General features: G+C 41.7%; 2 protein-coding genes across 3 annotated transcripts; both read right to left on the bottom strand.

The window, feature by feature from the left end:
* Window positions 1–5,952: 5,952 nt before the first annotated feature.
* Window positions 5,953–15,656, bottom strand: LOC120812814 (uncharacterized). The gene is made up of 5 exons (XM_040169027.2): window positions 15,108–15,656; window positions 12,947–13,123; window positions 9,973–10,182; window positions 7,584–7,797; window positions 5,953–6,930 (listed from the first exon to the last, which is right to left on the bottom strand). The coding sequence occupies exons 1-5, from the start codon at window positions 15,594–15,596 to the stop codon at window positions 6,752–6,754; spliced, it is 1,269 nt and encodes a 422-aa protein (XP_040024961.2). The 5' UTR covers window positions 15,597–15,656; the 3' UTR covers window positions 5,953–6,751.
* Window positions 15,657–18,437: 2,781 nt separating this feature from the next.
* On the bottom strand, window positions 18,438–26,599 carry LOC120812571 (pre-mRNA-splicing factor 18). Of its 2 annotated transcripts, XM_040168677.2 has the most exons (11): window positions 26,410–26,581; window positions 25,325–25,402; window positions 25,077–25,103; window positions 23,747–23,842; window positions 23,541–23,654; window positions 23,279–23,425; window positions 22,995–23,063; window positions 20,522–20,662; window positions 20,356–20,427; window positions 19,927–20,082; window positions 18,438–19,062 (listed from the first exon to the last, which is right to left on the bottom strand). In XM_040168677.2, exons 1-11 carry the CDS (start codon window positions 26,473–26,475, stop codon window positions 18,982–18,984), a joined length of 1,047 nt encoding a protein of 348 aa, XP_040024611.1. In that variant the 5' UTR covers window positions 26,476–26,581; the 3' UTR covers window positions 18,438–18,981. The 2 variants fall into 2 exon arrangements, with proteins under 2 accessions (XP_040024611.1, XP_040024612.1); XM_040168678.2 differs by lacking the exon at window positions 25,077–25,103 and having other exon boundaries at window positions 26,410–26,599.
* Between the last annotated feature and the right edge of the window lie 176 nt (window positions 26,600–26,775).

Below are 26,775 nucleotides of genomic sequence, written 5' to 3' on the forward strand. Positions count from 1 at the left end.
GGAGAAGGAGAAGACGGAGAGCGGAAGGGTCGCCAGGGCGACTCTGAGCCGGCTCTCCTGCTCACGTCCGTCATTTAAACTGCGTTTTTGTCCGTCTGATGCCTCCCCTCCTCTCCCCTCCGCTCTACGTGCCACTCCCTTCCTTCCCAATCTGTCTCTACATGCAGAGCCGCGTCATCTAGATCTTTTCTGACAGGCCCCGGTTGCATGCGTACACTTTGACCGACTGCTCTTTTTGACTTGTGTGTGTCATCCATGTGCGGGCATTTGTGTGCGCAGGAGAGAAGGGGGAGATGTGGGTCTTTTCCCGGCGTTTGAAGGGTCTGATTTTTGTGGCGGGGGCTGTCAGATCTCCGTTCCTTCCACGTGAGATCAATGCCAGCGGCAGGCAAGTGGCAGCGCCTGATGAGAGCCACCCGCCCCTCTGACGGGTGCCCACCACGACAAGGAATATGTTCTCCCAAATAGCAAGCTGGTAGCAACTGAGTGACGCACACGCAGAGTGGCACCAAAGGGGTCCCGTCATCCGCACAAGTGCGGTTTTTGTTGTTAACAGTGGCAAATTAAAAATGGCAGGTTCTGCGGCTTCGATGTCTGTATGTTGCCTCGTCAACAAAAATACACTCGGGCATTATTCACCTTGAATGCAAACAGTTTGGTTTGGGAATTTTAATCATGAAAAAATAAAATAGATCGGTGACTAAATTCTTAAATCTGGTAGTCACCGTCAGTGAAGATAATAGTAAAGATAAAAAATATACATATGTGACACCAAGTAGGGGAGTGGGGGGGGGGGGGGGGGGAGCTGTTTTATTTCTAACTACTGGGATAACCCCAGGGTCTTTTCTTCATTATAAGAGGGGGAAGTCCTTGAGCCGGACTGAACAATACAGGTTCGGTTTACTCAAGGAACAGAGATCATATTGTGGTACAAAACAATAATTTATTAGTACATCAGTAAAAAACAAACACCGTAAACCTATTCTAATTTGGCTGACAGCTTATCACGAACAATCTGTGTACTTGCCCGGGTCCCTAAACACGGCGAGGGTGGGGCGAGCGTCAGTGTGGAGACAGTGAATCCTCAGTTCATCTAATCACCCGTGCAACCTATAAACATGCAACACACACACACACACACACACACACACACACACACACACACACACAGAAACTCACTCACGCAACGGCAAAACAAAGTGCGTTAAAAAACAGTTCATGCAATATCACGCCACATGCTAAAATCTGATCTAAGAAAATACCCACGCTATTCCTCCACACATCGGGCACCCCCCGCTCGAAATAAATAAAAACAACAGTAGGCAAGTACCCGAAACAAAACCGGAGCGCGGGACGCATACAATGTTAGGATATCAGCTGTTTACAATCGCTAATCGCTACTCGTACCCGGATACGGCAAAACAGCAGTTTGTGTGCCACCTGGAAAGGCTGAGGAGCCAAACCCTCCCCAATGACGTCCCAAGGGGCTCCACTCGGCCGGCAAAACCTGCTACTCTCCTCTCAGCGGACTGCTAGAGAACGGGAGACTGCACGTGAAATAGGGCGCTCATTGATGACGTCAGCCCGACCCCTTGACACTAAATGTATTGCTGTGCTTCAGTTAGTTAGTTGCCCAGAGAGTGTTTTTTCCAAATTAGTTAGAAAAAAGTTCTAAATCTTCGTCAGTAATGAAACACATTTCACATGTTACGTGTTGGGATGAAGAGGAGTGACTTCTGGGCCCAGATGAGAGTATCATTGTCACATTGGCCCAGTTTTATGTTCCATTGTCCTCATTAACACTTAATATATTTGTGCCACCAAAAATACACTAACATACACATTACTAACACTACAGGGAAGTAATAATTTCCTCTCAAAGGAACTTGAGCCTGATGTCATAGATTTCATCTTTACCGAAAGCCAGATGCGTAAGACAAGGTAAAAGGTCAGCAACGGAGTGTGGCATTTAATGCAGAAACCAAAGGCATAACATTAAGTAGACGCTGCCCACTTAAATCTTTAAATTCTTCATCCACTTTAGCTCACCAAACAGGACAGTCCCCATAGGCGAGTAATGAATAACCATTAGCAAAGGGTCCACAAATTATTGATGTAAAATAAGCAATGATTCTTTTTTTGTTTTGCAATTTATTGCCATTAACAAGTAAGTTGCAATCCAATAAATGTCAGCATGGCTTTCAGTTAATTAAAGGGAAAGATATTATACAGTAATGCAGGGTGGCGTTTATATCTCGATTTCTACTGCAATTTACTGCTGAGCCTTTATTTGAAGGGACCCACAAATAATGGCTATTAAGCCGTCAGAGGATGGACAGGGGATCACATTAATGAAATTAGATAAGGTGGAATGGTGATCTACGCAGCCTGGACTCTGGAGGCTCACACTCTTGCACACATCCACACAGACGCCCAGTCCACGCACGCTGCACACCAGCGCTGTTTAGTCTCCTCTTTCCATCTCTTTCTCTCCCTCTGACCTGCTTGGCCAGTGTTTCCATGTTATTCTTTCTTTGCCATCGCCCCTCCTGCACTTTGTCCCAGCACCAGCAGGAGCCCAGTCAGGTGTTCAACATGAGGGCCTGTCAGCTCATCAGGGAAGGTTCTCCTGTTTGTCCTGAGCACTGTAGGCAGCCAGTCAGTCCGCCAACACTGCCATCAACACTGCCATCAACACTGCCATCAACACTGCCATCAACACTGCCATCAACACTGCCATCAACACTGCCATCAAAACTGCCATCAACACTGCCATCAAAACTGCCATCAACACTGCCATCAACACTGCCATCAACACTGCCATCAAAACTGCCATCAACACTGCCATCAAAACTGCCATCAACACTGCCATCAACACTGCCATCAACACTGCCATCAACACTGCCATCAACACTGCCATCAAAACTGCCATCAACACTGCCATCAACACTGCCATCAAAACTGCCATCAACACTGCCATCAACACTGCCATCAAAACTGCCATCAACACTGCCATCAACACTGCCATCAACACTGCCATCAAAACTGCCATCAACACTGCCATCAACACTGCCATCAAAACTGCCATCAACACTGCCATCAACACTGCCATCAAAACTGCCATCAACACTGCCATCAACACTGCCATCAAAACTGCCATCAACACTGCCATCAAAACTGCCATCAACACTGCCATCAACACTGCCATCAAAACTGCCATCAACACTGCCATCAACACTGCCATCAAAACTGCCATCAACACTGCCATCAACACTGCCATCAACACTGCCATCAACACTGCCATCAACACTGCCATCAACACTGCCATCAAAACTGCCAACACACACACACACACTGGCACACATGTCCACATTTCCCCCACTAACAGGGAGGTGTCACTTGGGGAGGCAGCTGCAGTCACTGGTGTGACTGCTCTCCTCAAATCAGAGACCCTCGTCCCTGTCAACAGCAACCTGGCCCCGAGGCTACCGCTGTCACATAGTGTGCACCCTGTCCAACACACACACACACACACACACACACACACGCGCATAGACAAACACACACTAGGGTGGAGGAAGAAGTGGAGATGGGGCAGACAGGACCGCTGTATTGGGGGAAAGGGTGATTGAGAAAGGGAAGAAGAGAACGAGAGGGAGAAGGGGGAGAAGGAAGAATAAAGGGAGCGATGAAGGATTAGTTAGAACAGCGGCCCTGATTTTCTCACAGACAGAAAGGCCCAATTATTGTCTGTGACAAGTTTAAGGAAATTGGGGCGCGTGAGTGTGATGGGGCACATAGCAGCCGAACAGAGAACTGATAATTGTTTGACAGACGCCAGTCAGGTAGGTATATTCAACTGATCAGTGATTTACCAATTAGACTGAGGTGTAACTAATACTATGAAAGTCTCAGTATTTCCTTTTTTTTCAGGCTTTTGTTCTCATCCTCTAGCTCTTTCTCTGTGTCTTTGTGTCTTTGTGTGTGTGAGTGTGGATGAATCAGGCTGTGTGCTGGCAGCATACATAAGAGGCCCTCTGTGCAATCGGACAAGGTGCCGATACCTCAGTCATGTGACGGTGACTTCCTGTCTGTGTGTCGGACAGCAACTGAAGGCTTGTCAATACAAGCTCGTGCTCACATCCTTTCCCATCTCTTCAAACCCAAACTCCCAAGGCCAGCCGAGGACCATCACAAAAACACTAATTTCTACCGTTTGTCTCGCTCCTCCGAGGGGAAGCAGCGAAGCGTTGTACTGCACGGACATTTTTTGGAGGTGCAACTGTAATTGTTGAGTTTTACTTTGAGCCAAGGTCAGAAGCAGGATTATTTGTTTTTGTATCAGATCAGTTGCATTCAGTTAAACAGATTATCTCGCTCTGGATTTTTTAGCATATCATAAGAATATTCTTCAGAACACTGTCGCAGTCGTAAACTGTTCTGTTCCTCCTCCAGTTTTGCCTTTTGGCTTCACAGCCTGCTCCTGCTCACATGGAGCCCGGAGGCTATTTCAAAGGAGAACACTGCCCTCGGATGGCTACACAATGCTATTAATATCACTCATTTATGTCACTCTTTTTCTAGAGTTACATGTTATGTAATTTGGCATTGTTTGAAGTCATCTGAAAGAGGTGTAAAATGCCTCCCATGATCGTACGTATCAATAAATATTTGATTGATGTGTAGTGAAAATCATGATTTTACAGATTCTGCCTATGCAATGCCACGACCACCCACATCAGTAATCGAGCTACGCCCCCTAGAATCAAATACTCTTTCATGGACTCATAGATTCGCCCGTATCTGTTACTACAAGCCATCCACCCTCTGCTTAACATTTGTCATTGATCGCAGCCAAGCCCTCATTGGCAGGCCTAATTCATTTACGAACTTGTCATTCCACGTCATTGATTAGGTTGTCCTTCAACCACGCTTTAATTATATGCAAAGATAAAAGATTTCTCATCATTGTGTTTAATCTAATGAAAGGGCTTGTGCTAAAGCAGGGGTCGGTTCAAAGGTTCAGACTATTGACCTTGGAGGACAACGCCAGAGGATGAATGTTTTTAATTAGACGGAGCAGACAGCTTTGGGAGGGAGAACCTTCAGTTGTTTGGTGGCTACGAGGTGGTAGATGTTGCCACCGAGCAGTTAAATAGATCTCAGCAGGACATTGTCTCTTATCTATATTTTCTATACTCAGGATTAGTCACTCTTTAGCCCACTGCAGAAAATCTAATGATTATCAAATCATGGTAGAGTTAAAAGAGTTAAAAATCAAATTGTAATTAAATCAAATTTCACAAAAAGTTCTTAAAATACCTGATAGTACAATAGGAAAAGAAAGGCTGTAGGAAATACCAATGTACAGCGTGACATCACAAGTGTCATGGAATATGTACAAGTATAGTATGCCATAAAAATATCCTTAATAATTTGTTTCTAAACAATTTTACAAAGTGCTTTACCAAAGAAAAGAATACCAGAAAGGCAACTTGTGTCCTATCGGACGATCCTGGGCCCCTCTCAGTTCCATCGGTGGGCTTAAATTATATTTGAGGGATCGATTACACTTACAATACAAGAGATTAGTCAGGTGTGGAAGTTTGAGGCTAAGCAGGTGCAACAGACAGGCTGCACCAGTAGAGGGCAGTAGTGCCTCATATCAACTATTATGGAAACAACCCATGATACCGTTCTGTCTAAATGGGGTGCAGCTCACAAATATATAGTTATTTACAACAGCATGTCAAACTTTCTGCTTCCGGAGTAATCGGACTCTGAAAAGATAAGTCTGTTTTAAGGCTCATCGTTATTTTCATTTTAATTTGCAAAGATCTTTGTAAACCCCTAACAAGTTACTACACTGGTTGCTTTAACCTTTGTTAAATTGCGTTCATCTCTAATTAAACATACAGGGGTTCTATGTAAAGACGATCCATATAACTTATACCGAACCACCACATTTATTGGCACTTCAACAGGAGCAGGATTGTATTATACTCCCAATCTGAAACGATTTGAGTTCTTTAGAAATGAATGTGATACCAGCCAAATTAGTTTGTGATATTACAATTGCCCCATTTAATGGGAGCTTTTGAAATCTGCTTAAAAAGGACACAAAAAAGAGCACACACATACTTCACAACGTCATCAACACAGTTTTCGCCATGCAAAACACAAGGACAAACGGCACGATAGACTGGATATCAGACTCTACACATGTGCTCCTCTGTTAAATCACATACAATAACAGTTTAATGCATTATTCAGCTCTTGTTGATGTTGCTGCACAACAGTCTCATTACCACTACCACCGATGTTAAGAGAACACAATGGACTAGATTTAGGAAACCCCTCATCCGGTTCATTGACACTTAACAGAGGAATCCAAATCCAGTGCAGTGCATTAATAGACAATGTACTGTAGATTGTGTCAGATCTCCTCTGCATCCGTTTGAATTGACGAGCTTTGCAACCTGAAAAAACTGAACTTCAAAGGTCTCATAGCAAATGTGTCTATGGGATTTGTGCTCCATGCATAATGAAATAGCTCCACCCATTGTACATCACAAAGACTTGTGGTCACATCTTTACACCCTGTATTCATCCAGTCAAAGCTCACGTCCGTTCATCTGCTTTCAGTGTGTAACCAACAGTGATTCATTGTAAACATTCAGTGTAAACACAAACAATCCACCACCACTTCCCACCAGGGGGCACTATGCATTCACCTGCTTGTCCTTGTGTTTCATTCATAAATTGATTGAGCCAGGCCTGTCTGCTTGAAGCTCTCGGCCACCTGTCTGGAGTGCTGCATTTTAGCAGACAGTGCCTCTAGAACATCGTTCTGGTCCACAGCTGTGGCTGTCTGGTAAATGAACGTCCCCATTGCCTCCAGTCCTTGCATACCCAGATTCACTCCGCAACCTGGTGGATGATTAGGTAGAGAGGGAATAAACGGAAAGGGAAAGGAGAGTGTAAGTCACAGACCTTATACACTCGCCAAATTAAACTTCTATCAGCCAAACACATTCACCATAAGATGTGAGCTGTTTGTCTTTTGGCTGACAGTGAACTCTGGCCTTGCAGATATGGCTATGGCTTATAAACATGAATAAACATAGAGCTGCAGAGAAACAGAAGATAAGTGTCAGCCGAAAGGCCACTGTAGTACAGCGCTGATCTGTGTTGTGCATGAGCCACAAGGGGGCACTCGTTTGTATTGTTGTTGTTTTGTTTGTCCCAAACTGTTATATATGAAGAAGTGATGAAGGCTGTCTGACCGTGAGACTGATGTGTCAGCGGCAGCTCGTAGAAAAGAAATAAATATGCCGAAGACGGCTAAAGGTGGCTCATCTGAATCGTCCGTTCTTTTCCTCCGAACGCAACGTTAGCTGCAAGAATGCGAGTAACGCAACTCAACACTTTATTTCCATCGCTCTTCCTCACTCCGTTTCATTTATTCAAAGTGATCTGTGTTCTGCTTCACTGTTGTCTCACCTTCAGAAATATTTCTGACCCTCTCCTATTCTATATTGCATAAGTTGCATCGTATATTAGTACATTGTGCATAGATGTACTTGTGTCAAAGTTGAGGACGCGCGCCGCCTCCAGCTCCACGGTGACGGCCACATTGTCCCCCTCTATGAAGGCAGCGCTGATGCGTCTGTGTGATAACTGAATCTCAAAGAGACGCCGGCTGCACTGCATGCGGTGCAGCGTCACGTCGTTGAGACGAGGCTCGATGTCCGTCTTATAAACATTGAAGGACTGGTGGAAAATATTCTTCATGATCTGTCCAACAAGAGGGAGAGAGAGAGAGTGAGAGTTTGTAGCGTCATTCACTCCGATTTACCCTTTTTAATTTTTGCCAGCTTGTAAAGTGACTTGCTCATGGACACCAGTACATTCACACATGCATGGAGACATGTTCACTTCCCCACAGCACATCAGTCGTCACGCTGCCGCAGTGAAACTATGGCAACCTGCACCACCGTTTATCTCAGAACGGTGTGTGAGATAAGGACAAAGTTAGAAGTGACAAGAAGCTTAATGCACCTTTATGATTTGGATATGGAGTCTCTACGTACAAAGAGAAATGGAGTAAAATAAAGTAAAATGTCGCACGTTCTAAAATCCTGTGCAGTTTTGCTACATTTAGTATTATCATATGAACAAAAAAGTACGACAATGTTCACATGTCACTTTTTCAAACATTTAGAGAGAAATTCATGTACATTCATGCAATAACTTATCCAAGGATAATGTTTGGCAGTAACAAAGTTGTTAAATAATATAAATATAAATATAAATGTAAATTTTATATCTAAATGTTAAATGTCAATGTCAATGGTAAATCTAAATGTTAAATGTAAATCTAAATGGTAAATGTAAATGTTAAATGTAAATGTTAAATGTAAATCTAAATGTTAAATCTAAATGTTAAATGTTATATCTACATGTTAAATGTAAATGTTAAATCTAAATGTTAAATGTTATATCTAAATGTTAAATCTAAATGTAAATGTTAAATGTAAATGTTAGATCTAAATGTAAATGTCAAATGTAAATGTAAATGTTAAATCTAAATGTAAATGTTAAATCTAAATGTTAATGGATGGACCATCGCCGACGATTTGGCCACGCAGCCGTCCCCCGTTAACCGCGAGCATCCGAATTTCATCCAAAATGAAATGTGCCTCTATTTAAAATTTAGATTTAACATTTACATTTAACATTTACATTTAACATATACATTTAACATTTAGATTTAGATTTAACATTTAGTTTTACATTTAACATTTATATTATTAAACAACTTTGTTACTGCCAAACATTATCCTTGGAAAGGTTATTGCATGAATGTACATGAAGTTTTCTCTAAATGTTTGAAAAAGTGACATGTGAATATTGTCGTGCTTTTTTGTTCATATGATAATGCTAAATGTAGCAAAACTGCGCAGGATTTTAGAACGTGCGACATTTTACAAACGCCGCCCCATAGAATGCACCATGACGGAGCTGAAACCACTAGCTGTTTATGAATTCGTTGATCAACAGAAGTTGTCAGCAAGTTGACTTCTTCCAGCTTTTTATATGGTCTTATCGGGTTTTAAATTGCATAACTGGAAAATAAATACCAATCGGAAGACATCATTTTTGGTCGTTGTAAATAGCGGAAGGCGTTTTCTCTGTGCTTTTTTTATTCACATTTCATAAGAAAAGTAAATCATCAATATTAAAAATGATTTATATGCAACCAAGTCCAACCTACACTTCTAAAGTAAAAGGTTCTGTGTCAAAGCAACTTTGACTCTGTTATTTTATCACCATGCAGGGACATAGCTGCTGTGTGCCTTTTCATTGATCCTAGTGATTGTGGTTAATGAGTGTGAAGCCTCTCCTGCTCTCTCGGCCTCTTTCTCTCTGCCAAACTCTGTTTTTTCTCGACCCACACTTGCTCAGTCGTCTGTTATACATAGCAACATGCGTTCTGAGGATGGTCCTGCTATGTTCCTGTGCGTTCTCCATGTTGTGCGCGCTGCTCAAAGCAGTAGGACAAAAACAACTCAGAGAGTTTAAATGAAACACTGACTGCCCACCGGTGACAAATGCATCCGTGGCCTGTTGTTCAGCACAGGAAGAAAGAAATCCTTAATTTATTCACTGATGTGTAACAGCAGCATTCAGATGCTGTCAACACACACACACACTAGTGAGGTCACCTTTCTCCGTCCCTCTTTTCATTATTTCTTTATCTCACGCTCTCTTTGACTCAGACACACTCACATTTAAAGAACATTCACACAGACGTAAACACTCAAGCAGACATACATCCACACGAGGACACTAATGGACTCAAAGCGCGTTGACGTGGAGTTACAGCTGTGTGTTCTACGTCACCTAGAAGCTTTATCAAAAACAGACACCACATTTTTGTTAAATCGAACAGGGACAAGCGTCTCTCACAGAGGAGTTGGCAGCGTGCCGGAGGAAGCGGACCATCTTGGTGTCAGAAGCCGGGCAGGCGAGGGCCATGTAGCGGTTCCTGAAGGTGCCATAGATCTTGAGGTGAAAGCCAGGTTTGGCGGTGGGATTTCTGGGCTCTCGGAGGGCCTCCACGCCATAGGCGGACAGGTCGAAGTAGAGGCTGGGGGTACGGATCTCAGGAGTGGGAACCTGAAGTAAAGAGAAGAGTTAAATCTCCGAGGACCAGTAGTGAGATTAATGGCATGTTTGATATTTTGGACAACAGTAAATCAATACAACGATAGAACACTGATATACGACGTCTGCCTGTGGGGCTGTAGTCACTTGGGTGGAGATTGAGAGTAGCTGGATTTTATTCTGTGCTTCAGTCTGGCAGTGACACCCCCCCCCCCCCCAAAACTCATTTTCCCTTAAGACAGAATTGATCAAATTTCTTTTCAATGACGTAAACCAGCCACATTCGATCAAACAAGCATTCAGCGCAACAGAGAGGCAACTGAAGAAATGACCACGTTATATTCCTGGTAGGTAAATTCAATCATTACAGGAAGCAGTCACGGAAAATAGGCTTCAATGAAAGGCAGCTACAGAGCCTCTAAAAAGAAGGTATATCTGTGATGGTGGCATTGAACTAGAATAAAGAACTAGAATAAATACTATTGATCACATCTGGATATCTGGATATCAAGTCAAGTCAAGTCATTTTATTTTGTATAGCCCATAATCGCAAATTACAGATTTGCCTCAGATTGCTTTACAGTCTGTACACATACAACATCCTCTGCCCCGAAACCCTCCATCGGCACAGGAAAAACTCCCCAAAAAATGAAAAAACCCTTCCAAGAGGGAAAAAAGGGAAGAAACCTTAGTGAGAACGTAGAGGAGGGATCCCACTCCCGGGATGGACAGACTACAATGGATGCCATGTGTACAGAATGAACAATGTATAATACATGCAATCATATGACAGAAATGATTCAGGTAATTGTGAGTAGTAAGCCAGGCGCACAGCAGGACCACTGCAGGGACAACCACCATCAGATAGAACCACCCTCATATAGAACCACCATCACATAGCACCACCATCAGATAGAACCACCATCCAAAGAAACCTTGTGGGGAGGGAGGGCACAGAGACTTTAGGAGAGGGTAATGTCGGTTTATGAGTACAGTAATATGATTAATATCTAAAATAATGATGATGATGATGATGATGATGATGATGGCAGCAGCAGGCGTCAGCATGGCCACGGCAGGTGTCAGGACCAGGGTCCCGAAGGAACCACGATCTACGGAGACCTGATAGGGGAGAAAGCACAAAAAAAAACTCCTGGAAAGAAGCTGAATTAGTCATGTGCCTTAATAAAACGTGAATTATGGTAGAACGAGAAGCGTGAGAGAGGAGCTCGGTGTGTCCTAAGAAGTCCACCGGCAGTCTAAGCCTATAGCAGCTTAACTAAGGGCTGGTCTGGGCTAACCTGAGCCAGCCCTAACTATAGGCAGAATCAAAGAGGAAAGTTTTAAGTTTTACTTTAAAAGAGCTGACCGAATCTGCCCCCCGGACTGAAAGTGGAACCTGGTTCCACAAAAGAGGAGCTTGATAACTGAAGGCTCTGGCCTCCAGCCTACTTTTTAAAACCATAGGAACAACAAGTAATCCAGCATCTATGGAGCGCAGCTGCCTTGTAGGGCAATAAGGTGTTACAAGCTCTTTAAGATACGACGGTGCCTCACCAGCAAGTGCCTTGTAGGTGAGGAGAAGTACCTTAAAATCTATTTGTGATTTAACAGGGAGCCAGTTGTAAGAATACGTGTTCAAGATTTGGAGCCTGGTCGGGGTTATCAAAAATTCAGCCGAATGACTTCTCTCGTTCTGGGAAATTTATTTGTCAGATCACAGGTCAAGTATCGGCGCTGCGTTTGCAAAGGCAGGAGCAGTTCAGGCAGCACACAGGCCGGAAGAACAACTAACTAACATCAGCAAGGACATCATGTTTTATAACCCTTGAAAGACAGCCCTAAACTGGCGTAGAGGAGGACCTTCCACCTCCCGCATCTAAAGATCCGTCACATCCAATGTCCAGACTCCTGACTTAACGTAAACATCGTAAACAGAGTGTGTATGTTGAATAGTGTTGGTGTGTCTCTAACCCCCCTTTGGCTGGTAAATCTTCTAGTTGACCCGCAGACCTTACATTCCTCAGCCAGGACACAAACTGACTCCCCATCCTGTCAGACTCGTGTCTGCCTGCTCGGCAGATCCTGCTTCCCCCCTTACTTAACTCTTAAATCAAGACAAGACAGCAAACCCCCAACTAAGCCCATGAAAAGAACTTTTGATTATCACAGTGCAGAGAAGTTAATACAGGAGTGATATGATCCCTTTTCTTAGTTCTTGTTAATACACGTGCTGCAGCATTCTGAATCAACGGGAGAGGCTTAAGATATCTGGGCCGGATCAATATAATTTGTCTGCATTTCCCGTCCATGGACCAGCAGGGATGGGATATTTCTTATTTTCTGTTGTTATTTCCTAATCCGGAGTTATTTATTACACAAACAAATAATTAATTAAATTATTTTTTCTCTGTGATGTTGACTATTTACTTTTTAGTTTTAGTTTTTAGTTTTCTGGGGCTCTGGGTCTGAACAGATGTCAGTAAGTTAAGAAACCGTCTGTATCTCAGATGTCAGGTGACCTCCGGCTGTGGAAATGAGTCACATATTGTATTCAGCTGCTATTTACAGATCCACATTGTTGTTTGCTCAACTCAGCTTTATGAGGTCAAATAAAGTTCCTTCTCGATAATATACTGCAATATCCTGTTTCTACTGCCGTCATTCTTTACACAAACAGCAACGTATTGGTTATTGCCTCAGTGTGTGCACAGGAGTGAATGCACCCATTAGTGGATGTTGATGTGTGCGTTACGGATGGCCAATGTGTCGTGACCTGTCTCTGATCCAGTCTCTCCATGGTGGCATTAGCTCCGTAGGCATGGCAGGACTCCACGGTGTAGTCGGAGCTAATGCCCAGCACGGAGCAGGAGTCGCCACACGACCCGTCGGCCACCACAATCACACGAGGCCACTCGTTCCGCTGAATCCGCCGCAGGTATTCCTCGGAGAACTGAAACATGACATGGACAAAAATTGGGGAAAAAAACAAGTTTCTTGGATATTAAAACTTAATTTACAGTTGAATTTACGTTTTTATCGACTATGCAAAGTACAATGTACTTTTTTAGTTGTTGTGTACTTTTTAAAATGAGTGATTACTAAATTCTGAATTTAGAAAACATATGCAATTAGGCGTAACACCTTTTTGGGACAGTACATGTAAGCTAGTTAGACCACCACCAGTTTCTAAAGACATTTTAAAGGTTATAAGGCTGCAGCTAACGATTATTTGCTTCACTGATTAATCTGCTAAATGGTTAGTTAGTTAATTAGTTAGTGATTACAACAACACAGCCTTTACAACAATCACTTCTGTAACAATTAGCAATATTATAAAATTGACTTGACCACTTTTCCACTGCCTATCCATCTAATGAACAAATGATTCATATTGTATCCTCTTACAAACCATTCACCCGAGGTTGTGCTTGTCATGGCAACAGCGCATGTCTCTGAGGGTTTTAATATGGTGCCTGTGTGCATCAATGACCCTCAGTAAACAGCAGGTACCTGCCTGTGCAGAGGAGGACACAGAGCAGGAAAAAGCCAACTGACAGAATAAAAGAGAGGGTAAAATAGACTTTGAGAGGATGTATTGGCCCAGAACCACAGGGATCTATGTCAAATCCATTAACAAGTCATTTAAACGACCTATTTGCAGGATGAACCACTGACGGCATGCATGGGTAAACAAAATCAAAAAACATCCTATGTAATTGAGAGGAAATAAAATTGGTAGTGACTTGAAACAAAACATAAGTTTGTTGTGATCAATGACACTTTTGACCTTGTTAAGGTTGCTGAATGGCAGCAATGAGGAACAACGTTGGGGCTGAGGACGAAAGAAGCTGCTGGCCAGAGCCAGAGAAGAGTGCATGGCAACACACAAGTGGTGTACCAGTAACACACAAAACTGCAGTCCAACCTTAACACAGCAGCTTGTCCCTCCAGCGATGAAAATATTTACTGAACATTCATGTGTTTGCCCACTTTTATCACTCATTGCTTCTCTCTGAGGTTTTTGTGTTTATTCATTGTGTAGCAGGTTCAGTTTAGATGGTATTGTTCTCTTGATGTGCATGCACAGTGAGGGCTACACAAATAAACGTTTTTAGAAAAACAGGGATAACATTAGTGATTTTATTATGAAGCAGTAACAAGAATTTGTGGCCATGTGCAAGATGACAGTTAAATTAAAATGAATATGCACTTGGCGGAATCTCCTCAGGTTTGAGGTCAGGTTACGTAACAGGTTACTTCCACTGATGAGCCCACTCTCAGTCTGACATACAATGTTAAGACTAGCATGGAAAGAAGTGTATCATACCACACGGGATGTTTATCCACAGAGAGTTAATATTAATGGTTTACACACTTATTTATTTATTTTATTTTGTATATCCTCTGTCCCAAAGCCGTCACATCGCCACATGGAACAAGAGGGGGAAAAGGGAGGAAAAGGGAGGAAACCTCAGGGAGAACAGGAGAGGAGGGATCACTCTCCCGGAACGGACGGATATGTTGATATGTTGTGTGTACAGAGTGAACAACGTGAAAGATGTACATTCATTCAATTCCTATGACAGAAATTATTCAAATATTATGAGGATGTCTGCTACGATAAATAAATACATGGTTGATAAGAAAAACACGGAGGAACATGACTGGTTGCCATCAGCATTCTTTCAATGCTGAAAGATCAGGTTTTGACAGGCAGTCATTACAAAATGAGTCTTTCTCTACTCTTCACAAAGACAAAACCCATTGCTTTTCAGATGAATGTGCCATACATGTACGCTGTGACAGGAAACGTAACATAAGTTGTATATCTATATCTTCTAATAACACTAATGAGATTACCTTGAGCATAAAGCCCTTATAATGACTTAAAAGCCTTGAGGTGTCACTAGTTTGCTGAAATGAGGAGGCTGTACCTTGGTTCCCAGCTGCACCTTGACGTCCACCTTCAGTTTCTTCTGCTCCAGGATGCTCAGCAGGTACTCATGAAACACGCCTATCCGGGTGAAGAAATGCTCGTTGTGCCAACAGCCCTCCATGTTATCAAAGTCCACCCCGAGTCCCAGCAGAAACTTCACGCTTCGGGGATCCAAGGCGATCTGCTGGGGCCGGCAGAGCAGCGCCGCGCGGTACCTCTCGTCCAGCACGGTCAGTTTCAGCACCTTACCGGAGCGGACAGCGACCAGCGCGGCCGTCAGCCCCACGGGTGCCGAACCCACGACGAGCACCGAGATCCTGGCCCGCCACTGTCTGAAGCCGTCCAGGCTCACTTTCACCACCGCGTACACGGCCACGGCCACCAGGGTGCTCACAGCCGTGTCAAAGGCGAGAGCGCGGTACCTCTCCTCGGCGTCCCCTTCCCCGACGCCGCCGGCTCCAGCGCGTTGTGCCTGCAGCGCGTCCATACTCGCAGGGATCCCGCTGTTACGTGTTCCAGCAGTGGTGTCCCCCCCTCCCTCCCCACCTCTGGCGCAATGTCCTAACAACACCGGCGCAAAGGGCGAAAGAGGCTTCAGCTCCGTGCGCACACAGTGTCAAACCAAACCAGCCGAGAGACCGGGCCACATGCGTCCTCCCCGCTCCGCGCACTGCAAGTTGAGTTGTTTCTCCCCCACCCCTCCCTCCGTCTCTCTCTCTCTCTCTCTCCCAAGTCAGACGTTTGACTGGGGAGCGTCAGCAGAAAGGGATCAGTTTAATGTATCAAAGGTTTAAATCAGGCATCTCTGAAAGTGCCTGACTTTTATAAAGTAGGTGGGAAACCCACACTGGCCCTGTTTTAAATTCCGGTAGAAAAACAAACTTTCCTCTGAGAAATGTTTGATTTGACGTTTAAACAATTGTCGCCTTATCGTTTTCTCTCCTTAATTGCTCTCATAAGGCAGCAGGGCAGCACACTTACTGTAAAGCACAAAGGACTCATGCCAAAGTGTAAATGCATCTATTGCCAACAACAATGCGCCCTTGGAGATGGAAAAAAGAAGTGCTGTACTGAAAAATCTGAAGGACACTGGAAGGAAAGAGGCGGTCTAAGGCTGCTCGGGGCGAAATGGGAGAAGCCATGAGGTCTGCCTGTAAGCCTCACATCCTCTCGCCATCAATTTAGGGCTTTTATTTGGGTCGTTTTTCATTTTCCTTCCTGTCCTCTTTGAACTAAAGGAAGCAGTGGCTGTGAACACACTTCACCGTGGTGATGGCTCCTCACAGGAACATGGCAATTTATATGAACAGATCCATTTATGTGCTGCTGATAGAACTGGATTGCAGAAGAACATCAGCTGAGCAGAAAGGGTGATGCAGGGGCACAGTAATGGACACGTATCCAGACATATATCCACAATAGGGGTTGACCATTATTTATACATACGTATCCATAGCTCTTTACTGTGTTTAATGAAACTAGTCATGTGTAACACGTACTCCACTTGCACTTGACACATTTTCTTCCCCTGTATGCTGCTTTTTGTATGAGAGGATGACGATAAATTCTACCTTGAACCTTTGAAACACCTCAAAGAAAACAACAAATTAAGAAGCTGAATAAATAAATGAATGTTGTGCCACAAGCAGCATTCTGTAGCATGTTCCTCTCCTTCTCCTACATGCTGTCACCCTTGGGTGACCCCAATGCATCTCATTTGGCAGACGGTTTAGCAGTTTAAACGAGGCTCTGACCATTAAAATAAAATTAGCACTTTGAAGGTGGCAATGAATCCTGAAGTAACAGGACACAGACACCCAGAGGTTCAGATTTGTCTCATCGTCTGTGACGCCGGGACAGAGAGTATTTATAAATGCATTTACATCACATGGGATCCAGGAAGAAACTCAGAGGGCAGAGACTAAAGAGAAAGTGAGGCATATTGGTGTGACATGCTGTGCCTCTGCCAGGGTTTCCACCTCTCCAGGTGCTCGGCAACGATTGGTCTAGTGAGTTCAGATGAAAAAAGAGAAATTAAGCTTCAATAAACCCTGCAAGCTTGCAGACAACCACAGACAAGCCATTTCCCTGGAAACCAAATGATGAGCTGAAATCTTCCATAAAAGGTACGATCACAAACTGCTGCTTTGATTTGATTTTGAAAGGACGGCTTACTAGAGTCAAATGCAAAACACGAGGTACTGAGAACATGCTGAAACCATCACAAAATAATAACCTGAATAATCATTGTATGTGATGACCTACCACACGATTACTATGTCACATATTATGAAATAAAACACTATTAACACCACTTACAGCACTACTGCCTTCATTTCCACGTTGGCATGCTAATATATGCAGTTATACAGGAGAAATGGATATAATCCTTCCACGAATCTCAGGCACACAAAGGTGATAATTAAATCTGGTGGATCCCTCACACGTCCGTCTCTGACGCAAACCACTTCGGAAAACAAAAGAAGCACAGCGAGCAGGTTTTTAATCAACTTTCACAGATCTTACAAGAGGACCATATACAGATCTGAGGTCATTCAAAAAAAAGATTAGTTATGCACCATCATGATGAATACTAACTCATTGTAAGGTAGTTCAGGCCATATTAAATCACCATATTCAGTACAGGGTCAGTGGCGAAGGGGATGGGACCTGGACCATCATAAAGGCCTCGGCTAAGCACAGTGAAACAAAACATTTCCATGGACAAAAGCCAAAATATTTAGCCTAGTTCTTTTTTTAAGGTCAGGCAGATAAATGCCTCCAAATGAAAAATGGAAGAAAAGAACAATGGTGAAGGTTGGGTAAGGGTACTGTGTGTGGGAAATTTCCAGAGAAAGTCCCAGCTCCACTGCATAGTATTCGCACTGCAAACTGTCAACCTGTCCAGCTGGCTCTGAAGCCGAGCAACAGAAATGGCGGTAACGTGCACACTCTATAACCACGAGGACTAGATCGGATCACCATGGTTACTGTAATAAGGTCAGTGTGTGACGCTGGACGCTACCATCTTAGCAAACTACTGGAAGGTTTCCATCAGCAATCAGTCGTTGCAAATCGGGTTTGTTTTGTTGCCTTGAAGGGAACCCTAATGCCTTAATTTAGTAGTGACCGACCCTCAAGCCGCACAATCTAACATATTACTGAAGCATGTCATGGCACATTTACAGAAGGTTTTCCCCTGCAGACAGACACATATTTTAAAGACACAAGAGAAACTATGGTGGCTAAAAATAGTCCCATTCAGCCGTCCAGCAGCAGAACACGAGAGCAAATCACACACATTTCAGACAAAAGTTCATCCGTCCTGTTCGGTGTTACAACAACTTTATTTCCATACAAAGATAGTACAAGAAATAATTGATTGGTTTAGTTATACTGAAACCTTAAACATGCAAATAAAATGGATCTGCATTGATGTCAGCATGTCAAAAGATGTAATACAACTTACACTACTGGAGCTTTATTGACAAAATGGTTTCCCTGGAAAATGTGGTTTTGTTAGCATCGGCTATCAAGTTAAACCTTTTTACTGTTTCCCTGTCGAGAATAGTTTAGAACTCAAGAGCGTCCGTGAAGATGTTCTCAAGCAGGAGCGAATTCTCGGCATGACACTGTCCTCAGACCTAAATGTGAGATAGTTTCATGTCTGGTTGTACACAGGGTCCTACTCAGCTTAAATGATGTTTCTTGGCATCTCAAAAAAATGCAGATGTACCTGAAAGCCCTTCATATACAACATGTTGACAAATGTCTCCTCAGTCGTACTGTCATGCCAGAGGCGAGAAGCAAGTTGCTGCCAAATTGACCACGTTGGATCGTAATCCGATTGGACCTGAGATGAAAGTTACAAATCACAGAGCGTTGTACTCCACACACTTTGATGGAACCGTCGTGAAGTGTTTCTGGCAGATAGTCATCAGCCTCTTCAGGCCCTGCAGAACCACAAACAGAAGGCAATTAAGTTGAGAACTTAAAAAGTATAAACACGGGTCGACTGGTCCCACCTGGTGGTTCATTTCACAAACTGCTTTGTTCACTTAATGTAGAAGTCACAATTAGACATATTAATATAATGTGATGGCTATCAAGTAATCAACGTAGATGACCAGCCAACTACCTCAACCTGACCTCCTCTATAAACCTCAGTAGTTTAATACTCATTGTTGACATATGCAGCAAATCAACACAGAGAAGCAGCAAAACTTAAACAGGCTAAATGCTAAATATTTACAGTGATAGGTACAGGTGTCCCGCATCACAAACATGTTACGATATACAGATTCAATATGCTTTCAGACTTTAATGATAGAACTCTTCAACAGAAAGCTCAGTAAAGTTGCTAAGAAAAGTGATTTAAGATTTCCCTCCTGGATGAATTTAAATATACATTTGCATGAAAATTGGGCTGTGAGTTTAACTCTCTGGAGTGTTTTTTGTTTATACACAAGCTTTCAGAAGTGTGTTGATAATTCCATTTTCTTGTCTGAATACAATTAAGGAAAAATTGCAATAGAATTCCTTTCTGAGAAAGTCACCAGAGACACACAGGTTTGTATTCCTGCAAATACATAAATATGAAATATACTTCCGTTAGGGTAATGTTGGTTCAATCCCCCTTGTGTGTTTAAATGATAATATTCAAGATGTCATGTCACTTAAAGTAATTACAATATCAATGGAAATTAACAGAATACAAATTGGTAGTACAATAAAATAAATATGTTGCGACCCGTGTCATTAATAATTATTAAATCAATAAAGACGTCATCGCTGGCGATAATCCCAGAGAGTCTCACCTGGATGTATTTTCTCTGCGTCTCATCGTTGAGAACGTGGGCCACGTGCTTGGAGAAGATCTTTTCTCGCCCGGTACGAGCGTGGATTCCCACCATGGTCACACCGATTGGCCAAGGAGCATTACCAATGGCCATCTGCAGGTAGGCGTCATTTGCCTGCACATAGAATTGAATGAAATTGATACATTTATACATGTTAACACATAACTGGCACAGGGGTTAGAGAAGGTGTGCTGGGAAGCACAAGGTTGGTGGTTCGATTCCAGGCTGCCCCATGTTCCATGTCGAAGTGTCCCTGAGCAAGACACCTAACCCCTAATTTCTCCCCGGGCAAAAATGTGAAAAAGCCATGGGTTTAAAGTGTAATGTAAGTCGCTTTAAATGACCTGTAATGTAATGTAATGTAACTCTGCTATACAGAAAACGAACCTTCACATATTCTCTCTCCAACATGAATTTAATGATGTCTGTGATTGACTCTTTGATGTCTGCTGGCAAACTCTGAAAAAGATTAAAGAGAAATGTAAACTATAAGAATTTAAAAGCATTTTAAAGAAATCCTTGTGGGCTGTTTTTCTCCCTCCATAAATGCTACCTTCTTCCTGAGCTTCCTGAAGAGCGGTTTCAGGTACGACTCAGTCTGCGAGTGAGTGGCGCTGGCCAGCTTGCCCTGAACACTTCGCTTCACGTGGTCCTCCCGGCTGTTCAGATCTTTTGCCCAAACACCGAGAAGGAACTAGAAGACAGGAAATATGGGTATTGAGAGTTGCAGACAGGAAGCCAATATAGAAAACATGTTTCCACATAACAGTCAACTTCAGGTTATTAAGGGACAGCTACATAAACATTTAATATCATGAAAAGTTTTCACAATTATTTGTACCTATTGCAAGAGGACAAAGTAGCGACCTGATTTACTCAGTAATTTAAAAAGCGCATTGGAAAAGAAAGTTTTTTTTAAACAGCTCAACAGGTAGGAAGAGTACATTTGATATTGAGAGCTATGTTGACAAAAAAATGTATCAAAAAAGAAAAATGTGCAGAGAGAGACTTAGAAACCTTTATTATTATTATTGTTATGTTATTTATTTCTTTCAAGGTAAATAACTGAAAAAAACCCAATGGCTTCAACTGGGTTCCTAAGGAGGAAACCTCAAGTGAGAGACAGCATGTTTTTGATGTAGATGTAGAATGAACATATTAGAAATATTTGAGTAAAGTTGTTATATAGAAACCACTGAACATAAAACAATGAGCTGTTTTGTCTTTTAATAATTCTTGTGAAGTACTGATAAAAAAAAGGTTAGAAGCATAAAACCATTTCCCTGTATTGACAACATTATATACACATGTGGACAGTTTATAGAACATGACACATTATGATTATGTGATCTTGGTCATTTTAAAAGAACAATGGCAATAAAAATCCTGTCTGTAAAAAAAAAGATAATATCTCTTCTGCTGATTAAGAACAATTTAAATCAACATTATTGAAAATAATATGAAAAGCAGCAATAGTACTGTGAACCATTTCTTATGCAACAGCTCCATCTAGATCAATATGGAATGCCGTTTTATTCAAAATTAAATAAATGAATAAATAGGTAAATACATGAAATATGCATTTGAAATACATCATGAAATAAATAAATGAGGCAGTAAATACATAAATATTAAATACATTTAATTATTTCATGGTACTTTTATTTCATAATGCCATAAATACATAAATATTAAATACATTTAATTATTTCATGGTACTTTTATTTCATAATGCCACTTTTCATTTCCAGAGTCTTTTATTTCATAATGCCACTTTTCATTTCCAGAGTCTATTATTTCATAATGCCACTTTTCATTTCCAGAGACTTATTTCATAATGCCGTTTTACATTTCACGTTCTTATATGCAAATCAGGGGGCGTGGCTACATCTAACATTCAGAACAGACAACAGAGCCGTGTGCAAAAGAAGGCTGGCTAAGGGACGTGAGATTAGCGCTGGTACTACAAGCACAGGTGCTCGACGCCCGCCTCTGGATATTGGATTTCTCGGGCTGATAGACCGGACAACACAAAGTTAGCCAGCTTGTCGCCAGGAATACCCAGAGGCGGGCGTCCAGCACCTGTGCTTGTAGTACCAACGCTAATGTTGACTTCTTCAACTTGGACCTCTTCCACACGCACGCTGTGCTCAATCAGTCTTAAACAATTTGAAACTTTGTCGTCTATGTATACATTTTGAAGAGCACTTATCCGCCCTAGTATTTCCAAAAAACCCTCAATATGTGTCAAAATCGTATCTGCAGAAAACCCATGTTGATCAATTTGATCTGCTAATGCTAGCATGCTACCTCGGAGCCCACCGATGTCTTCCATTATATCAACACTCACGTCCCTTAGCCAGCCTTCTTTTGCACACGGCTCTGTTGTCTGTTCTGAATGTTAGATGTAGCCACGCCCCCTGATTTGCATTTAAGAACGTGAAATGTAAAACGGCATTATGAAATAAGTCTCTGGAAATGAAAAACGGCATTATGAAATAAAAGACTCTAGAAATGAAATGTGGCATTATGAAATAAAAGACTCTAGAAATGAAATGTGGCATTATGAAATAATAGACTCTGGAAATGAAAAGTGGCATTATGAAATAAAAGACTCTGGAAATGAAAAGTGGCATTATGAAATAAAAGACTCTGGAAATGAAAAGTGGCATTATGAAATAAAAGACTCTGGAAACGAAAAGTGGCATTATGAAATAAAAGACTCTGGAAATGAAAAGTGGCATTAAGAAATACAAGTACCATGAAATGAAAAGTGGCATTATGAAATAAAAGTACCATGAAATAATTAAATGTATTTACTATTTATGTATTTATTGCATTATGAAATAAAAGTACCATGAAATAATTAAATGTATTTAATATTTATGTATTTACTGCCTCATTTATTTATTTCATGATGTATTTCAAATGCATATTTCATGTATTTACCTATTTATTCATTTATTTAATTTTGACTGAAACAGCATTCCACAGATCAAAGGTAGAGCATCAGCTTCTTGCCTTACCCTCAAAAACTTGTCGATAACTTCCTGGTCTCCCTCATCATCCCCAGTGCCCAGAGTGTTACGAAGAGCCTGAAGGAGAGTTCCAGCATTGAAACATAAACGCAATCATGGCCATATCTTACTGCAAAACAAAATTCATTGAACATATGCAACTGATAGCGATGTTGCAATGCACAGATTTGGACATGGAATGAGTCAGTAGTTATTCACAAATTGTATATATCTTGATCAAACAGAAAAGAACCTGATTCTGTACAGCACGCAGCATTAAATCTGCAATATACCTCCAATTCTTCTATGGTGGTGTGTTCTTCGTGCACTTTCAGGTCATGCTGTGTGTCCACTTCTCCGGGCTCCGTTCCGCCAACGATCTCATTCAGGTACTTCAGGTCGATCTTGTCCATGGCTGCTTTGAGGTCGTTCCTCAAGCCCTAGATGCAGAGGCAGTGTTGAACATTTTTTGATATTTTGTGGTTATTGAATGATTATTTCCCCCCAGAATCATCATCGCTTTACTGGATGATGTGTCCCTCTATATTGTCCTACCTTGTTAACTTCTGGGGTCAGAATCTCAATCTTCCTGAGTCTCTGGAAGGCATCATAATCAGACTCTCCAAACAGCCGGACTGGTTCTGCTCGTTCTCTTAGCCGCCGAACCACCTACACGCACAGAGCAACCCAAAAAACTCAACCCATTTCTGTTATGGAAAGAATAATATTGTTAGGGAACATGATATTTTATATTGACTCACCTCCTGTCTTGACAGTGTCATTGGCAGCTTTTCTTCCGTTAGTTCCATTTCTAACACTGGATTAGCTGAGGTGGATTGCTCATCTTTCTTATCAACCTTCAGGATAACATGGAGGAGACAGAAATACACTTATTATTGAAGGGATTGATAAAAGATCATTTAATGAGAAAATTGAAAGATTTCTCTTTTTGGGACAATGTCCTTATGAAATGAGACCTCAGGAGGGACATGGATGTGTCCTTTTGGTATGTTTGAATGCACATATTCACATCCTTATCTTACCTGCAGCCTCCTCTATGAAGACAATTCATTGAAAATAAGCAATGATTTTGAGAAATTAAATAAATCATATTGCATTTATTTTTTACATTTTTTATCATTAAGGAAACTCAAATCATGCTTTTATAGGCACATGCATCTCAGCACTCTTAGATTGTGGTGTGAGGAGCACAATCTAAAAGAACAAACAGAAAGAGAACAAAAGCCTCCCAAACAACCCTTGTTCGGATAAACACGTTTGAATGCATGTGTACAAAGAGCAAAGCTTAATGCTTTAGACATTTCAAGCCAATTTGCACAAAGTTGAACAGAAATACAGTTTTCTAAAGAGCAACAACGCAAACCAGGAGAAACATTTGGATGGTCGAAATAGTACAGCTACTGTTACAGATTATGTGCAAAATAGGAGGTGCACAGAACAGGTAACAGAATCATCTTTCATTTCAGTTCAGTAGAACATGCTGATTACACAATGTCTGTGTCCCACTAGGTTTGTGGATTAGTTGCCTGATAACTGGTCCTGCATGTAGTATAGATGACCTAATAATTACTGCATATAAAAATAAAATTGTTAAAGGCATAAATATTGATTAGAAGCATGACAAGCTTCAGCATATTAATAATGTTCTGGATTTATTTCAGTAATTCATGTTTTGGAGTGCAAAAGGTTAGATTATGAGCTACTTAAACTACTAAACAAAAAAGAAAATTGACTTTTCAGAAGGATTTGGACTGTAGTGATTTCAACATGCACAATATGCAGAGGAGAGCTGGTTGAATGTTCCAGCTCTCCTAAGCCTAGGCCAGACATAAATGTAGTACTGGTTTACTGATTGATTGAGACGTCAGGTGTAGAATAAATGTCATTATCTAGTGCCTTTGTGGAGTTATTTCTAACCTCCACTGGAAAATAAAGAGGTCTCCACCATGATATTTATGTTGACTTCCAAAAAAAAATTGCATCAAGGAAGCTAAAACCTTTGGGACACAGAGTGTTCTATCCTGCTTCATCATGCATCCTGTCAGCTACTTTCACTGTGCAATCCCATACCTGGCTCTCAGGTGACTCTCTCTGCACCTACAGATGCAGGCAGCAGAGGCAGGTTGGGAAAAAACAGCACACACAGACACCAATATACACCTGGGCATCATTGCCTGACCTTATTTTGCTTCCGTGCAAAACGTTAAGCTACAGTAGTAAGAGTGGCATCCCAAACATGAGATTAAACTGAAGAAAGGCAATGATTTATGTGTATTTGTGTGTGAGAGTAGGAGAAGGAAAGTGATCTTGACATCAACCTTATATCCACATCTTTTGAAGTAATTCTCTTGTTCCTTGCGAGCGAGATCAGACCTTTTGAAGAATGTTTTGGAGTCCTGGAAGCAGAAAGATAATTGGATTGTTTAATAGTTCTATTCAAAATCAATGTGTAATGCTATGAAAATAATCGTTGACAAGGCATAACGTAGAAATGGTCGCACAACAAAGTTCCATACGCGAACCTTTTCCTTCTCTTATGCTATGATGGTACTGTGTATATCTTTAATATAAAAAGACTGCTAATGTACTTAGAAATTACATACAAACATATTCTGGATATGAATTATAAACATTACAGGGGAGACTGAGGTTTTCAAAAATTGTATCTTTATCAAAATAAAATGAAATATGTTGTAACACAGGGGTCCATGTTGTTTTGAATTTAAGAAAAATACTTAAAACTTCCACTGAAAACAGTTCGCATAGTTCCATCTATGTTTTCATCATTGAATGGGACAGCTTCCCCCATAAAACACATGTTCCCTCTTAGCACTATTTATACATCTAGATTGTTTTTTGAAGACAAAGAATAATGCATTTGTATTTGGTGTTTTTATTTGTCTGGGGACACGTTCTTCCCCGCTGGCCACTTTTCCACATCGCTTTGCCATCCAGCTTTAAAAACAAACCCTGCTAACATAGAACCGCCTTTTCGTTGAATCCCAGTGTTTAAGAAACTATCCACGTTTTAATAATATTAAAATGAATGCTAGAATATCCGCCTACATTGTGGACGTCTAACATTAACGTTCAGATAATGCTGCGTACTTGCTCTCGATCCGACTCGACCGATCGTTAGCATCGTTGCTTTCAGTCTATTAGGAAGCTAATGTCCGTCTCATTGGGTTCAACACTTGAGTTGGCTAACGCTACATAGCGTCCAGTAATGTGAAATACATCCAACAAGAAATACGCGAGCAGGTGGATGATTCTGGAGAGGCAGCGTTGGCTGAACCGAGTGCTAACGCTAGCTAACGTTAGCAAACAGCTAGCAGTTAACGAAGGAAACACTTGAGCAGAAGAGTTGGGTGACCAAGCTAACGATACTTCGTCAGTCACTCACGTCAACAAGATCTTTGTCTTCGATGAGTTTTCTTTTTCTTGCGATCTCAGCTTTCAGTATATCCATATTGATAAATCAGTTGTGGTCGTTATTCGCTTATTTCGGCCAAACAATACACATGCAACGTTAACTCGTGAACGCTCGGGTCCGATAGTTAACCCGGAAGCTTAGCTTAAAGACAAGTTGCATTACAGTATAAGAGCACGTATCACTTTCTATTTGGTTCACTGTGTTTCAAAATAAAAATGTAAAGAATAAAATATAACTTTCACCCATCAACCATTTTAGTCACCTTCTTATTTATTTTATTTTCTAAGAGAGTTTAGTACGTTTATTACGAACATTCATCCTATTATTTCAAGGTCA

Source organism: Gasterosteus aculeatus, chromosome Y, assembly GCF_964276395.1.
Source record: "Gasterosteus aculeatus chromosome Y, fGasAcu3.hap1.1, whole genome shotgun sequence".
NCBI classification, from domain to species: domain Eukaryota; kingdom Metazoa; phylum Chordata; class Actinopteri; order Perciformes; family Gasterosteidae; genus Gasterosteus; species Gasterosteus aculeatus.

Coding starts and splice junctions, on each gene's coding strand:
- LOC120812814 (XM_040169027.2), bottom strand. CDS start 15,596: ATGGACGCGCTGCAGGCACAACGCGCTGGAGCCGGCGGCGTCGGGGAA. Junction 13,124..15,107: donor AGGTGCAGCTGGGAACCAAG/GTACAGCCTCCT, acceptor GTCATGTTTCAG/TTCTCCGAGGAATACCTGCG. Junction 7,798..9,972: donor GGCACGCTGCCAACTCCTCT/GTGAGAGACGCT, acceptor CTTGTTGGACAG/ATCATGAAGAATATTTTCCA.
- LOC120812571 (XM_040168677.2), bottom strand. CDS start 26,475: ATGGATATACTGAAAGCTGAGATCGCAAGAAAAAGAAAACTCATCGAA. Junction 23,064..23,278: donor CCACCATAGAAGAATTGGAG/GTATATTGCAGA, acceptor ACTCTCCTTCAG/GCTCTTCGTAACACTCTGGG. Junction 19,063..19,926: donor CGCAGAGAAAATACATCCAG/GTGAGACTCTCT, acceptor GTGGTTCTGCAG/GGCCTGAAGAGGCTGATGAC.